The sequence below is a fragment of the Cnephaeus nilssonii genome, assembly GCF_951640355.1.
Source record: "Cnephaeus nilssonii genome assembly, chromosome: X".
Taxonomy (NCBI): domain Eukaryota; kingdom Metazoa; phylum Chordata; class Mammalia; order Chiroptera; family Vespertilionidae; genus Cnephaeus; species Cnephaeus nilssonii.
Window position 1 is genome coordinate 19,229,524 of NC_137071.1, and position 16,213 is coordinate 19,245,736.

The following is a 16,213-nucleotide window of genomic DNA, read 5'->3' on the forward strand; positions in this document are numbered from 1 at the left end:
CAGTAAGTTGTGAAATTTGGAATTGTGAGTCTTCCAAATTTGTTCTTTTTTCAAGGTTGTTTAGGCTATTTTTTGTTCCTTGCATTTTACTAGAAAAGCCAGTTGAGATTTTGGTAAGAATTGTGCATAATCTATAGACCAATCTGGCGATTTTGCTATTGTAACAATATTAATTATTTTGATCTGGGACCCATGAGATATTTTCCCATTTATTTAGATTTTTAATATTTCTTTCAACAATGCTTTGTAGTTGTTAGTGTATAAGTCTTGCATTTCTCCTATTCCTAAGTATTTTATTTTTTGATTCCATTGCAAAGAAAATAGTTTCTGAAATTTATTTTTCAGATTATCATTGCTAGTGTATAGAAAAACAAGAGATTTTGCATCCTGCTAATTTGCTGAATTAATTTATTAATTTAATAGTTTTATTTATTTTTAAATCCTCACACAAGGACATGCAGAGAGAGAGAGAGAGAGAGAGAGAGAGAGAGAGAGAGAGAGAGAGAGATTGGTTGTCTCCTGCACTCCTGCATGCTCTCAGACTAGGGATCAAACCCAACCCAGGTATGTGACCAGGAATGGAATCAGTAACCTTTTGGTGCATGAGACAACACTTAACTAGCTGAGCTACTCTGGCCAGGCCAACTGTAAAAATTTTAAATGTATTCCTTAGGATATCTATCTATCTATCTATCTATCTATCTATCTATCTATCTATCTCTGGTGCATGAAATTCATGCATGGGGTGGGTGGGGGGTGCGGTGTTCCTTAGCCCGGCCTGCACCCTCTCCAATCTGGGACCCCTCGAAGGATGTCCTACTGCCAGTTTACAGGGATCAGGCCTAAACCGGCAGTCGGACATCCCTCTCACAATCTCACAATCCAGGACTGCTGGCTCCAGCGCTCACCTGCCTGCCTGCCTGCCTGATTGCCCCTAACCATTCTGCCTGCCGGCCTGCTTGCCCTCAAATGCCCCCCCACCAGCCTGATCACCCCCAACTGCCCCCCCTGGTGGTCTGCTCACCCCCACTTTCCTACCCCACTGGCCTGCTCACTCCCAACTGCCCCCCTGCTGGCCTGCTCACTCCAAACTGCCCCCCCCACTGTTCTGATCACCTCCAACTGACCCCCACTGACGGCCTGCTCACCCCCCAACTGGCCCCCCTGCTGGTCTGCTTACCTTCAATGGCCCCTGCCATCCCATCCTGGCCTGATCACCCACTGGCGACCCAAGGTCCCAGCCCCTCCTTTTTTCTTTTTCTTTTTTTTTTCAGCACCTCCTTGAGTGGAGGCCAGGGCTGGCTGGAAGCAAGTATCTGGGATTTATTTATCTTCTATAATTGAAACTTTGTAGCCTTGAGCGGAGGCCAGGGCCGGCCAGGAAGCTTGGCTTCCTCCATTGCCGGGGGCAATCCAAGCTTTCTGCTTGCTCCAGCTCCATGGCTGGCCACCATCTTCGTTCAGTTAATTTGCATACTCATTCCAGATTGGCTGGTGGGCATGGCTTGGCATAGCAGAGTGATGGTTAATTTGCATGTTTCTCTTTTATTTATATATATATATATATATATATATATATATATATATATATATATATACAAATATATGTAAAATTCTTATTAATTTGGAAAGGAAAAAGTAAATCTTCTATTTTTCTATTTTTTTCCTTGCCTAATTGTCTTGGCCTGAACTTCCAGTAAAGTGGTAAATAGAAGTTGTGACAGCACACATCTTTACCTTGTTCCTGATCTTAGGGGAAGGCATTTAGTCTTTCACCATGATGTTAGTTGCATATTTTTCTTAGATGCACTTTACCATGTTAAGGAAGTCTCCTGTATCATTTTCCTAGGACTGTCATGAACAAAACACCACAAACTGGGTGGCTTAATACAACAAAATTTATTGTTTCAAAATTCTGAAGGTTAGATCCCAAATCAAAATGTCAGCAGGCCATGCTCCATCTGAAACCTATATATAGGGGAGAATGCTTTCTCCTTTTTCTAGCTTCTGGTGGTGGCTGTCAATCTTTGGTGCTCCTTGGCTTTAAGATGAATCCCTCTAATCTTTCCTTCTATTGCCACATGATGTTTTCCCTGTGGTCAGTGTCTTTACATGGCATTATTCTCTGTGTATGCCTCTTTTTTCCTCTTGTAAGGATACCAGACATATTGGATTTAGGTTTGTTTTATGGCTTAGCATATGGTCTATCCTGGAGAATATTCTATATACAATTAAGAAGAATGTGTATTCTTTTTTTTTATTTTATAGATTTTTTACAGAGAGGAAGAGAGAGGGATAGAGAGTTAGAAACATCGATGAGAGAGAAACATCGATCAGCTGCCTCCTGCACACCCCCTACTGGGGATGTGCCCGCAACCAAGGTACATGCCCTTGACCGGAATCGAACCTGGGACCCTTGAGTCCGCAGGCCGACGCTCTATCCACTGAGCCAAACCGGTTTCGGCAAGAATGTGTATTCTGTTATTATTGGGTGGAGTGTTCTATAGGAGACTGTTCATAGGTCTTATTAGTTCATAGTGTTTTTCCAAGTCTCCTATTTCCTTGTTGATCTTCTGCCTAGTTGTTCTATCCTTATTAAAGGTAGGGTATTAGCCCTAGCTGGTTTTGCTCATTGGATAGAGCATCAGCCTGTGGACTGAAGGGTCCTCGGTTCCATTCCAGTCAAGGGCACATGCCTGGGTTGTGGGCTCGATCCCCAGTAGGGAGCGTGCAGGAGGCAGCCAATCAATGATTCTCATCATTGATGTTTCTATCTCTCTTTCCCTTTCCCTTCCTCTCTGAAATCATTAAAAAAAAAGTAGGCTATTAAAGTTTCTATTTTGTTGAATTTTTATTTATCCCCTCTTTATGTATATCTTATTTCTTGTCTTTCCTTTCCTCAGAGTGGAATTATGGTCTGTCTTCAAGTTTGCTGATTCTTCTGCTAGCTTAAGTCTAATGTTGAACACATCCAGGGAAAATTTTATTTCAATTATATACTTTTAAATTCCAGAATCTCTATTTAGTCCCTGTTTATATCTCTTTATTGATATTCTCTATTTGTCAAGATATGCATGTAACCTTCTAGATGTCCCAGGAATATGACAGAGCTTTGCAGAGTCCCCTGAAGACATCTCATTCCTCAGATTTTCATTTTAAATTTTTCTCCAGACCCTGATTTTCTTCACTGGTAATACAGCCTCAGCCAGCTGTTATTTAAAAAACTATTGCTGATTGTTTTGGATAAAAACTCTGGGGATAGGGCTTTTCCTGGGGAGTTAGCTCAAACTCAGGTCAAACAAATGACAAGGCCTTGTGTATAGGATTGTTCTAGAGCAGTGGTTCTCAACCTTTCTAATGCCACGACCCTTTAATACAGTTCCTCATGATGTGGTGACCCCCAACCATAAAATTATTTTTGTCGCTACTTAATAACTGTAATTTTGCTACTGTTATGAATCGTAATGTAAATATCACGACCCACAGGTTGAGAACCGCTAGCAGAGTCGCCTAAGACCATCGGCAAACACAGATATTTACATTATGATTCATTAACAGTAGCAAAATTACAGTTATGAAGTAGCAACGAAAATAATTTTATGGTTGGGGGTCACCACATCATGATGAACTGTATTAAAGGGTTGTGGCATTAGAAAGGTTGAAAACCACTGTTCTAGAGAGTGGCAAGACAGATCATATAGTGATAATGCTCTGGGTATAAAATGGGTCTTTTTGAGGAACTCTAATCCTGGTCTTCCCTCTCTGGTGGCTGTAAGGCTGATAATTTTCAAGCATACTGTGTAACTGGGGAAAAGTAATGGGAATAGGCCAAGTTAAAAAGCCTCAAACCCTGCTGTTCTTACTGAAGTGCAGCAGTTTTCAAATTGTTGCCAACCTTTGGTTAATTTCTAGAGTTCAGAAAAGGTGATTTGGACAATATTTACAATTTGTTGCTTTTATGAATGAGTGGATTTACAGAGCAGCCACATTATATGTTCAAGCATGGAACAAGTTACACTATGAAAAGAAAACAAGGCACTATATGGTGCAATCAGAGCATAATGTTATTTAAGTCTTGGTGACTCTGCATTAAATATTTATATAGTATAGCAGTACCTGGGAAACTACTCATTACTTTCTGTGCTCCATCAGTGATGTAGGAAGCACTCTGTATGCTTTGAGAAGTTTAATAGCTTTATAACTACTTTGGGAGGAAAAGTACTATTAGATGATTGATACTTTCTCCTTAATCACGTGGAAACTTTAGGGGAGAACAAAAGGGAATAAAGAAAATGCATTAAAAAAATGACTGGTCCTAATAAGATTTCTGATAATGTTTTCATTATTGTATCAGAAATGCGAACCTTGAACTGCCAGTGTGGGTCAATCTGCTAATTTAATTTTGTGCAGTCTAAAAGTAAACAAAACATGTGAATGAAGAATTGAGTTTCCATTACTGTACATATCCTTATGGCAGATCTGGATATTATCTAATACCACTCCCCCCACCCCAATAACTAAAATGATAAAGCTCTACTACCATATTTGAAAAAGAAGTTTCTGTGATTAGTTTCCTTCTTAGTAAAATAATTTGAGATCCTCAAATAGCTATTGTATTTATTATACACTAGGAGCCCAGCGTGTGATTTGAAATCGTGGCACTGCTCACCCTCGAGTAGCGAGTCGCCCGTCTGGCCCTGCCTCGCTCCCCGGGCCCCACAGCAGCCTTGGCTGCTGCCAGTCTAGCTCTGCCTCCCTCTCTGGCCTTTGAAGCAGCCGCAGCCACTGCTGATCAGGCCCTCCCCCAGCGCAGGTGCATGGAGGCTCCTGCTGCCCCGCCCCTGATGCTGCGTGCGCAACCTCCTCCTGTCCTGTCTACCCATTAGGGCGTCCCTGTTAATTGGCATATTTATCCTACCTAATAATAGACAAATATGCAAATTTACCGGAACCTTCGCTATGCCCGCGATTGGCCAGGAGGCGCGGGGGGGGCGGGACTCGGGGTGGCCGGGGTGGCCGATTGGGCCGGCGGGATGCTGAGCTTGTGTCGCCAGCGGCAACTCGAGCTCAGTGTCTGCGCCATGGCTGTGCTGCAGCACAGAAGGGGCCTCTGGAGCAGCGAGCTCACATCCCACCGCAGACCATCAAAAGCGTGGGAGCTGGGTGCCTGTCCGCTCAGGCACCAGGCCTTTCAGAAGCCTCCGGCGGGGTAGAGGCTTCTGAAAGGCCTGGTGCACCAGCGGACAGGCACCCAGCTCCCCCTCGATCGAAAGCAAAAGTGTGGGAGCTGGGTGCCTGTCCACTCAGGCACCAGGCCTTTCAGAAGCCTTCGCTGTGCCGGAGGCTTCTGAAAGGCCTGGTGCACCAGCGATCAAAAGCAAAAGCGTGGGAGCTGGGTGCCTGTCCGCTCAGGCACCAGGCCTTTCAGAAGCCTTCGCCGCACCAGAGGCTTCTGAAAGGCCTGGTGCACCAGCGGACAGGCACCCAGCTCCCCCGTGATCGAAAGCGAGAGCGTGTAGGGGACCCTACACGTGCATGATTCAATCATGTACTGGGCCTCTAGTCTATTTGTATATAGATAACAAGTTCAACTTTTTAAATATAATTACATGAAATCAGTGTACCTATGTTTCAAGCTCCCTAAAGAATGTCTTCAAAACAGGTATTTTGAGACCTTGGACATGTTTATTTAAAAATTTGATAAATTATTGGAACTTTTGCCTCAGATAGCTGTAAGTATTAGATAGCCAAATCAGCTAAGCTCAAACAAGATTTCACTTCTCTATTGAATTCATGTTATCTTAGCTCAGTCAAGCAAAAAACAGCTAAGCTGTCCCATTTAAAAAGCTTTTATGCTGAATTTGACACAAAAGCAATCACAAAACAGACAAAAAGGGATTTCTCTTTTAAAAGCTAAAAGTGGAAAAAATAAATGAAAACTCTGAGCTTGGGTAAATCTCTCTTGACACTGGAAAAGAAAGTTTAAAATCATCAAGAAATAATTTTTCCAAGAATTCAATGCCAAGTTTGGACCAATCTTAATAGCCTGGGGAACAGGTTGGGAAGTCAACCAAGATACTGCCAAATGAAATAAGTCCCATGATGACCATTGCTGGCAATTTTAGGTGCCAATAGCATATCATCTTACCTCTTATGAAAGTTAAATGTCACCATATTTCATAGTATTCTGTCATAGCTATTGGCAGGGATTTTGATTAGAATAGAAATCCTGTATGATTTTCCCTACTTTCTATCTTTCCATCTCAAAAGAACATCATTGTTTTATCAGAGCCATGGGTAAGATCGAATGAAGCTATTTGGTTAATAAAAGCAAGTACTTACTTTATGCTTTTGTTTCTAAAAGTTAAGGGTTATATAGGAAAGACATTAAACATATATTATGCGCACTTCTTAATGATCTGCTCATTCATTATTGCCATATAGGCATTGTACATACAGTCTGTTCTTTTGCCAAATCCAAAGTCTCTGGTTTACATCTCCTTCCACCCTACCCGTACTTTCAAGATGGACTTTTCCCAGATGCCATCTCAGATTTGATTTGTATTTTGTGAAGAGGTTGTTATTGTTCCATTTTTTCTCCATTATTTTCTAATACAGAGAGGAGGTTTTTGAAATATCCAATGAGTAAGAAAATGTTTAAAGATGAAACAATGAAATATTATAAAGAATTAAAAATAACTATTAAAAGTTATATAGCAACATATGTAAATATTTCATCAATAATACTGACTTAAAATCATAAATCAAAATTTTATCTACATTATGAAGAGAAATAAAATATGAAGATAGGAAAAGGAAAATATTAGAGATAAATATTAGCAATCATGAACACTAACATATCAGAATTGTAGGTGATTTTCCCCTTTCATTCAGGTATGGTGACTGGTTTAAAATTTCAAAGAGTGCAACAGTGATGGTGGTTGTCTTTGAAACCATTTCATTGGTTTCATTGGTGACATTGAGGACAGTCATCAGTGATCAGTTCTGTAGACACAGTCTAATGATTGCCTTACAAGGCTCACTGTCTCTCTTGCTAATCTCAGGCACAAAGACTCAGAAAAAAAATTTATGGAACAAAAAGGTCTTTGGTCAAATCAATCAATGTCTCCCTATGTCTATTTTCACATTTTCTTCCTAAAAGAAAATTATAAGTGATAAGCCAGCTAATATCATTCAGTAGTGAGAACACAGTAGACATAAAGCCTAGACCTCCATTTTATAGGCTCCCTGACTTGCATAAAAATTAAAAATAGTAGTTTCATTAAAAATGGAATCCAATTTGCAATAATCTTTTTTAGTTTTTCATAGTAAAACAGAATATATAAACTTCTCCCCAGTATATTATTTCATTACTTTTATTTTCTACTTGTTGGCTTATCAGTAATATAATCTTACTAGAGGCCCAGTGCATGAAATTCGTGCATGGGTGGGGGCGGTGTATGTGTCCCTCAGCCCAACCTGCACCCTTTCCAATCTGGGACCCCTCTCACAATCTAGGACTGTTGGCTCCCAACTGCTCGCCTGCCTGCCTGCCTGATTGCCCCTAACCATTTCTGCCTGCCAGCCTGATCACCCCTAACCACTCCCCCGCCAGCCTGACCGATGCCTAACTGCTCCCCTGCCAGCCCGATTGCCCCCAATTGCCCTCCCCTGCCTGCCTGGTCAACCCTAACTGGCCTCCCCTGATGGTCTGGTCGCCCCCAACTGACCTCCCTTGCCAGCCTTGTTGCCCCCAACTGCCCTCCCCTGCAGGCCTGGTCCCCCCCAACTGCACTCCCCTGCAGGCCGGGTCTCCCCCAATGGCCCTCCCCTACAGGCCTGGTTTCCTCCAACTGACCCTCCCCTGCAAGCCTGGTCACCCCCAACTGCCCTCCCCTGCAGGCCTGGTTGCCCCCAACTGCCCTCCCCTGCAGGCCTGGTCACCCCCATCTGCCCTCCCCTTCAGGCCAACTGCCCTCCCCTGAAGGTCTGGTGTGCCCCAACTTCCCTCCCCTGCAGGCCTGGTTGCCCCCAACTGCCCTACCCTGCAGGCCTGGTCCCTCCTAACTGCCCTCCCCTTCTGGCCATCTTATGGCGGCCATCTTGTGTCCACATGGGGCAGCCATCTTTGACCACATGGGGGTGGCCATCTTGTGTGTTGGAGTGATGGTCAATTTGCATATTACCCTTTTATTAGATAGGATATGTCAATTCATAATGACAGTTGTCTCCCTTTCTGATTCTCAGGGCATTTCTTGATTCATTTTAACCACATAGATAGACAAGGGGTAGAAGAGAAGATATGTGAAGTCATTTATAAGAACAAGCAGTATACTGTATGTTCACATCTTAACTCAGCCACTTGTAAGCGCAGTTACTGAACTTCTCTAGGCTTCACTTTTCTTACCTATAAACTGGAAGCAATAATAGTGTTTTTCTTGGAAGGTTTTTGAGGGAATAAAATAAGCCAATATATGTAAAGTGAATCACAGTTTTTGACAAATAGCAAGTAATTACTAAATGCTAGTTAGTATTAGTTTTAGCATTAGAATTACTCTTAGTTTTACCATATGCCATAATCACTAAATGACAGGAAAATTACAATGTTGGTCATTCTTATCTGTATTATAAACTTACACTAAAGTTGCAGCAATATATATGATTAAATTCCTCACACACATAACACAACCAAAAACATCAGTTGCTATTTTTATGATGTAGTTTTAGACTGACTATTCAAAAGCAATTTTTTTTACTTCAAAAGTTTGACAAAGATTGCAATTATAATACAATCTTGTCTTTGTTTTAGGTGTTTAAAACATCTTACTTGTTTTGACAAAAATTGTTTTTTTATTCTTTCATATTTCCTTTTACATTTCTTTTTGTCTCATATTTAAAGTTCCTTGCTTTTCTATGAGCTGTTAAGTCCTGATAATTCTTGGTATCACTTTAGGATTCTCATATGTTTTAAGATGATTATTTCTCACTTGCCAACTTCCAGAGTCTTCTTCTAATCAAATCTGTCACTATATGCCTCTCATCATTCCTTTCCTTCATCTAAGTCAAAGGTCCAGTACAAACTCTTTTTCCCTGTTAATTCCTCCATACCAGTTAACTACCTTGTCCCATGATTTTCTAGATTCATAGAATCCTAATTTTTTTTAGAGAAGAAAGGAATGATATAACATACTGAGTACCTTATAGATAAGACCAGAGCTATAACCATATATAGGAGACTCTTGAAGATGGTGGTGTAGGCAAACTCAGTACTCACTGCCTCCCACAACCACATCAAAATTATAACTAAAATACAGAATGACCATCATTTAGAAATGCCTGAAATCTGGGAGAAGAAGAAGAAGAAGAAGAAGAAGAAGAAGAAGAAGAAGAAGCAGAAGAAGAAGCAGGAGGAGGAGGAAGAGGAGGGATAAAAAATATGAACAATAAAATAGCAATACACTGAGTGGCCAGATTATTATGATATCTGAACACATAATAATCTGGCCACTCAGTGTATATCCTATATAATAAAATGATAATATGCAAATTGTCCCCTCGATCAGGAGTTCAACCAGCAGGCAGGCTGGTCAACCGCCCATGTCCCCTCACCCTGGCCAGGCTGGCCGGACCCCACCATGCACAAATTCATGCACCGGGCCTCTCTCTATATATATATCACACTGAGTGGCCAGATTAGTATGCATTCAGAGATCATAATATTCTGGCCACTCCGTGTAAATACATAGCTATCAAAAATTTAATCTAAAAATAAAAATGAACAAACAAGGAATCTAATGAACAAAATAAATTGATGAATAAAATAGAACCAGATGCATGGAAACATGGAACAGACTGATGAATCTCAAAGGAAAGTGGTGGGCTAGAAGAGATTAACCAAAGAATTTATATGCATTACCTATGGACACAGACAATAGGGTGATGAAGGCCTGTGGTGGGGCAGGAACCAGGTAGAGGGAGGCAATGGGGGGAAAAAGGAGGGCATCTGTACTACTCTCAATAATAAAGATTTAAAAAAGAATAAACATATAGACTCTATATTTCACATAGTCAGACCAGGAATTGGGAAGAAGACCAGTAGAAATTCCTAATTTATTCATGTTCATCCAAGTAAGAATATCTTATTGGTAACAAGTATCTTGTGAAAGAGTGAACTTTTATTTGTCTACATGTTGCCTCCAAATGAGATCATGATAAGCCTGTAAAATCCTATCTGACTTTCTAATATTCTTGTCATATAAATAAAAACCTTGTCCTCATAGTAGTTTAGGTCCTTTAAAAAATAGATATGGCAGAGACTTATTAAAAGCTTACTACCTCATTATTCCCATTTACTATTCCTGAAATTAAATTAGGAACAAGTTTTGGTCAACAGGATGTGTGTGGAAGTGATGTATATAACCTCCAGCCTGGCCATAAAATGCCATGGATTGACCACATTTTCTCTTTTTCTCCTGCAGTGACCTTGGGCAGCTATGAGTTAAAAAAGATAGTTTAATAAAATTGGAAAAGCCTGATCTCCAAGTCACCATTTGGGGAAGAGCTCCCAAGAAGGGCTCTTCAACCTCTATTGGACTATGACACAACCAAGAAATTAACCTTAACTGTATGAAGCTATTGGGATTTCAGGGGTTCTTGTTCAAATGAACTTAGTGAAGGTACATATGCTATAGAGCTTAGCATAGTCTAAATTCAGCCTAATTTAGAAATGGAAGCCACTTAATTCAAGAAAATGATTACTTTTTTTCTCAGATGGCATAGCTAATTTGAGATTCAGATACTTGTTTAGCAGAAGGCCTCTTTCTGCCAGAAAAAAAAAAAAATCTAAACAGGGTTTTGATCAAATACTCAGTCTGACCAAGTTCCCACCAATTTACTTCCCTGTTTAAAGTTTCCCCAAGGCTTCCCTTTGTTTGATATTTAAGGTCTTTCAAAACTGACCCATACATACAAGGTTTGAAATAATTAAATGCATGTAAAGTACCATGCATGGTGCTTGATAAAACATAATCAAACAAATTTTATTTTATTTTCCTTTTTTCTTTCTTTTATTCTGAAGAGTTGTAGTTTATTAAGTGGACAAAAATGTGATGTAGTTTAGGGGAAAGGGGAGGAAGAAAAGAAGGCAGAGAAAGAAGAGAAGCTGGGCTGGAGGTCAGAGAATGGGAGGAGAAAGCGAGAATACACTTTATCTCTGCCTTATCCTTACACACACCCTTCCCTTTTCCATTTGGGGCCCTTAAACAAAGTAGGAAAAAGTAGAGCTGTTACCTTTTCTAAGAAGGCATTAAGAGATTGACTTATGTTCCTACATAAGTATGTTTATCAACTTTGAAGTAGTTGGAAAAGATGTTAAATTGTGAAAACCAGCCCATTTTAAGGTATTAGTCTAATCTCTAATCTTTACTTTGTCTATTGTTCATTTTAGCATAAATGTAATTTTCTTTTAATAAGTTTACTTTAAAAATCATTACATTTTAATCCTTGGCATAATTGTCTCCAGTGTACACAATATTTAATTTTAAGAACATATCTCTGATTCTAACCTTGGTTTCTTTGATTTTCTTTTGGATTGCATCCGTTGTGTAGGGACCCTCCTTCCAGGACTCAAGCTTGCCTCTGACCTGCCCCAAGACCTGCTCAGCTTCTTCCTTAGCTTCCAGCCATTGTGTTGAATCCTTTAACATTTCATTCAACTGTTGCCTCCGGTTCTGAAGGTGTTCCTGTACTTCATCCCACTGATTCTGAATTCTTTCAACTGGAATAAAAGGAAAAATAAATATATAGGATTAAATGCTAGTCTTAAGAAGATATTTTCAATTTAACATCCAAATATCTCACATTCTGTATTACTCATTAAAAAAAATATTCACTTTGTTATAGCTAGGATGATCAGCAACTGAATTCCTTACTGGTTTTCAATGGCAAACACAAGTTTCTGTTAAATTATCTCCCTGAAGGTAACCTAGAACATCAATACTATATGTAAAAATGTAAATCTATTTAGTCTCAATCCCTAGAACCAAATATGAATAAAATTTTAGAAAGGTTCTTTGGCAGAATACTCCAAACACCTTGCTTTTACCACTTCAGATTCTAACAGTCTGACTTCCGATGCCATCATTGGCAGTTCATTCCTTGAAGGCTTTGTATTACCACGAAGACTTTGCTTTGCCATCTAAGTGGTAAGCTAGATACACCAGGGAACTGACACTTCCCCTCGTGCCAATCCACCTCCAAGGAAAAGCCTGTAGGCAATGACTGATGGTAGTAGGCACTGGGATATGAATATTTTAGCCCTCTTCATGCTAGGATACATAACTGTGAGGCATGTGTTTTTCAATAGTTCCAGAGTTCTCCCAGTGAGATAAAGCTCCACAGTGGTAACCTGCTTGATAATGCACCATCCTTTATTGGCTGTCTTGCCATACCTGTCTCACTTGCTCACTCCCCTACTGATATTTTTCTCAGCTCCCAAATAAATCATTTGCTCTTAAAATCTTTTTCTAGGGCTTTCTTCTGGGGCAACCCAAGAGCAGATGGGCGTTCTGGAAATTTCTTATAACAATATCTAAAAATTCATGCTGATTATATTTTATAAGTATGACAGGCTTATACTGAACCTATTTTTTGTTATCATTGAGAATCAAAGATAATGGATGGATTGCCTATAGATTATGCTCTGAAATACTCCAATTTAGAATGCTAAAATAAATATGACCACACTATTTTTCTTTCTTTTAAGGATCATACTATCTTTTCTTTATTCTGGTTTCATAAAATGGAAATAATGACATAGAAAACAAGTAATGAACCACCATCACTTTATCCCTTAAGTAAAAAAATCAGACATTCTAGATTCTCCCCTAAGCCTCTCTGAACACCATATTTTATTGGTTACTAATTTCTCTAATATAGAACACCCCTCTTTCCACATATTACCACAGCAAAGTTCTGTTATATTTTGCCTACATGTGTGCAATAGATTCCATGTAGTCCTCCACTTCAAGCTTCTGTTTTTCAATATAACATCTACACCTTAGACAGAGTGATGACTAATATAGACCTGATCCCCTCATTCTCTCATTTAAATGCTTAAATGTCTTTCCACCATCCTCTGGAATATTTAGTTTGATGTACATGTTTTTCTCTGTGATCTGGCCCAAATAGTCTGAGAGGTTTATTTACAAAAGAATAAGTTACACATAATCAGGGTGTAGGAAAATCACCAAAGATATACAAGAACTAGGCCTTGCAGTAGTGGTGCTGTTACTATATCTAGGCACAAGAAATCAGGGGAGGGAAAAGTGGCCAGAAGCCAAGAATTATGAGGAGAAACCACCTTCAGAAGAGCAATAACCTTTTGTCAAGGGACATAGTCAGCCTGAGGCAACTTCATAGGGAGGCAACTAGGAGAATAAATATCCTGACCTTACTCAACCTGCTCTCTTCAATTTCCAAATAGGGCTCCCCAGTGGCTAAACCAACTGGAAGCCAGAGGGCATGGGAGATCTATGATGACACAGATCAGCCTCCCAGAGTAGACAGCAGGGTAGGGAAGGTCAAAGCCTGGATATGGGTGGACAAATAAAATATATACAGCACAGACTTCACTCATATGTGAAATCTAATGAACAAAATGAACTAACAAGCAAAACAGAGATAGACTCATAGATAGAGAGAAGGCTGACAACAGTTGGGGGGTATTAGGGGTTGGGTGGGCGTGGAGGGATCAAGCAAAGGAGAAAAAAAGGAAAAGCAACTCATGGACATGGATAACTGTGTAGGGATGGTACGGGTGAGGGGAGTGGGGGGAGGTGGAGGAGGGTATATGAGGGATAAACGGTGATGGAAGGAGACTTGTCTTGGAATGGTGAACACACAATACAATATACAGATGACGTATTATAGAATTCTATACCTGAAACCTGGATAATTTTGTTAATCAGTGTCACCCCAATAAATTCAATAAAAAGGAAAAAAACAGCACAGTATTATAAAATTGTGCTTCTTATTTCATCATGTCGGCTCAGTTTTTCTTAATTAACTCTACTGTTGCCTCAAAGTTTTGAGAAGTCATGAGTTAGATAAGTACTTGAGATATTTTGTAAATAACTATCAGGACTAGATAAATACTGTAAGACTAGTGATTGTGACATGAAATCAAGAATCTGGTATCTAGAAAACTAAGTGGCACTCATTATTTTTATTGGGTTCATTTCTGTCAAGGTGTTTGTTATGTTGCAAAACCAGCCAACATATTATATTCCAACTTCAGTTAACATGCCAACTTCTGTTTAAATGTCAGTCTTTCTTTATAATCTTTGAGCACTATTCTTTTTTGTTTGTTTCATTGTTGTTGTTGCCCCACTGGGAAGTACTGCATCTGTTATAGTTGAGATGTATAGTTATTGATTATTCTTCTATTTTATCTTTAGTTTACAAAATTAATAGCGTAAATGCTATTATAAGAAATTGCTTAAAATATAAATAAAAATGTCTTTAAGTGTTCTGAAATATTTTTCCAACATAGAACAACTTAGAACTGATATTCTAATTACAATCCATTTTTTTCAATTTATAACAGGCTACTTTATTATGTACTAGTGGCCCGGTACATGGATTCGTGCACATTGAAAGGAAAATAATTAGAAGAAATATTTTAATATTGCTATTTGCCCTTTCTCTGCAATGGAAGTGTCAGACCCACCGCTGGTCGCCATCTGCAGGGTGATCAACTGGGAAATTGAGCCCCCGCTCGCACCTGCCTTGGCCTGGCGCTGCCCAGTCACCTGCTCCACCATCCTGCTGTGGTCTCGCTCTCCTTGGGGCCCATTGGAGCCGGCAGTACCTCCACTGCCACCCACTGCCAGCACCACATCGCCAATATCTGCCATGTTCTGCACCACCCCTGGTGGTCAGCACATGTCATAGCGAGTGGTCAAACTCCTGGTTTCCCTGTCGAAATCCCAGTCGACCACCCGATCGAAGGGACAATTTGCATATTAAGCTTTTATTATATGATAGTTGGCACTTTTTTTCTTAGCCTATTGACATATACTATCTGTAATTGAAGATAATAAAATTGACTTTCCTTAAAAAGTCTTTGTTCTAATTTGGCTTTGCCTAAATCAGCTTTAATTAGTGACAAAATTTTTAGAATGCCTAGTATTTCTTACATAAACCTGGTAAGCCATTCATATTCATACCAGTGAATACTTTATAATCCTATATTTCATTTCAGTAGCATAGATATAATGTGTATTTTTAAATGACCATCACTTGATATGAATAAGTAGTTTTTCCTATTATGTGTGTAGATATTTCTTAATTGTAGAAAAAGGAGGGAACTTTTATAGTTTAGACCATTATTTCAGACAAACACAATTTCAATGTCTGTTCAATCTTAGCAATGCAAGTTTTCATCCCAAAGTGGCCATGGGTGTGTAAGGTAGCAAGATAAAATAGTTAATTGGGATGTGTACCTCGCTAAGGGTGTGCTTTCTCATCTTTGACCTTCAACTGTACATGATAATCAGATAATACTTAATTAGATAAATTTATAACCTATAGACTTACTCATCAATCCATCCAATCTTGTCTGTTGGTCACCATTTTATTTAGCATCTACTACATAACAAGCATTATGCTAAGCACTGGGTAAACAAAGAGTCTAAGATTACCTGCCTTCTGTTTGGTGCCTGTTAGATAGAGGCATTATTCATTATCTACTCAAAGAATCTAGGATGAGCTGTTCCAGGGAAATAATGAGTTTTGAGGATCATCCACATTGGACTATTATGCAGTCAGATGGACTGAAAGTGCTATTGCATAGCTGTACAGGGTGGACAAAAGTAGGTTTACAGTTGTTCATATGGAAAATAATACAATAATTAATGTGTAATAACACAAGAATAAACTGTGTTTCACATACTCACAACTATAAACCTACTTTTGCCCCACCCTGTATATTTTGAGAGAGAAATCTGGGACTACAAATCACTACAGAAGAGAAAAAAAGGAAGCCATCATTGTGAATGCATTTTCAATGATATGGTGTATAGATTAAGCAGAACAGAGGGTTAAAAATTGAGCACTAGAAAAATACAACACAAAGACAGGACATAGCAAAAGTAGCCAATAAGATGAAAAATGACTAGAGAGGCAAGAGAATACTTAGAAAGTGAAATTTTAG

General features: G+C 39.5%; 1 protein-coding gene across 2 annotated transcripts in view; it reads right to left on the bottom strand.

Moving 5' to 3' along the window:
- Window positions 1-16,213, bottom strand: part of DMD (dystrophin) — a 2,362,317-nt gene that overhangs the window by 629,577 nt on the left and 1,716,527 nt on the right. For both annotated transcript variants that reach the window (XM_079764882.1, XM_079764883.1), the window contains exon 53: window positions 11,565-11,776. In XM_079764882.1, coding sequence (XP_079621008.1) covers window positions 11,565-11,776 — 212 coding nt within the window. The remainder of the gene's footprint in view (window positions 1-11,564; window positions 11,777-16,213) is intronic.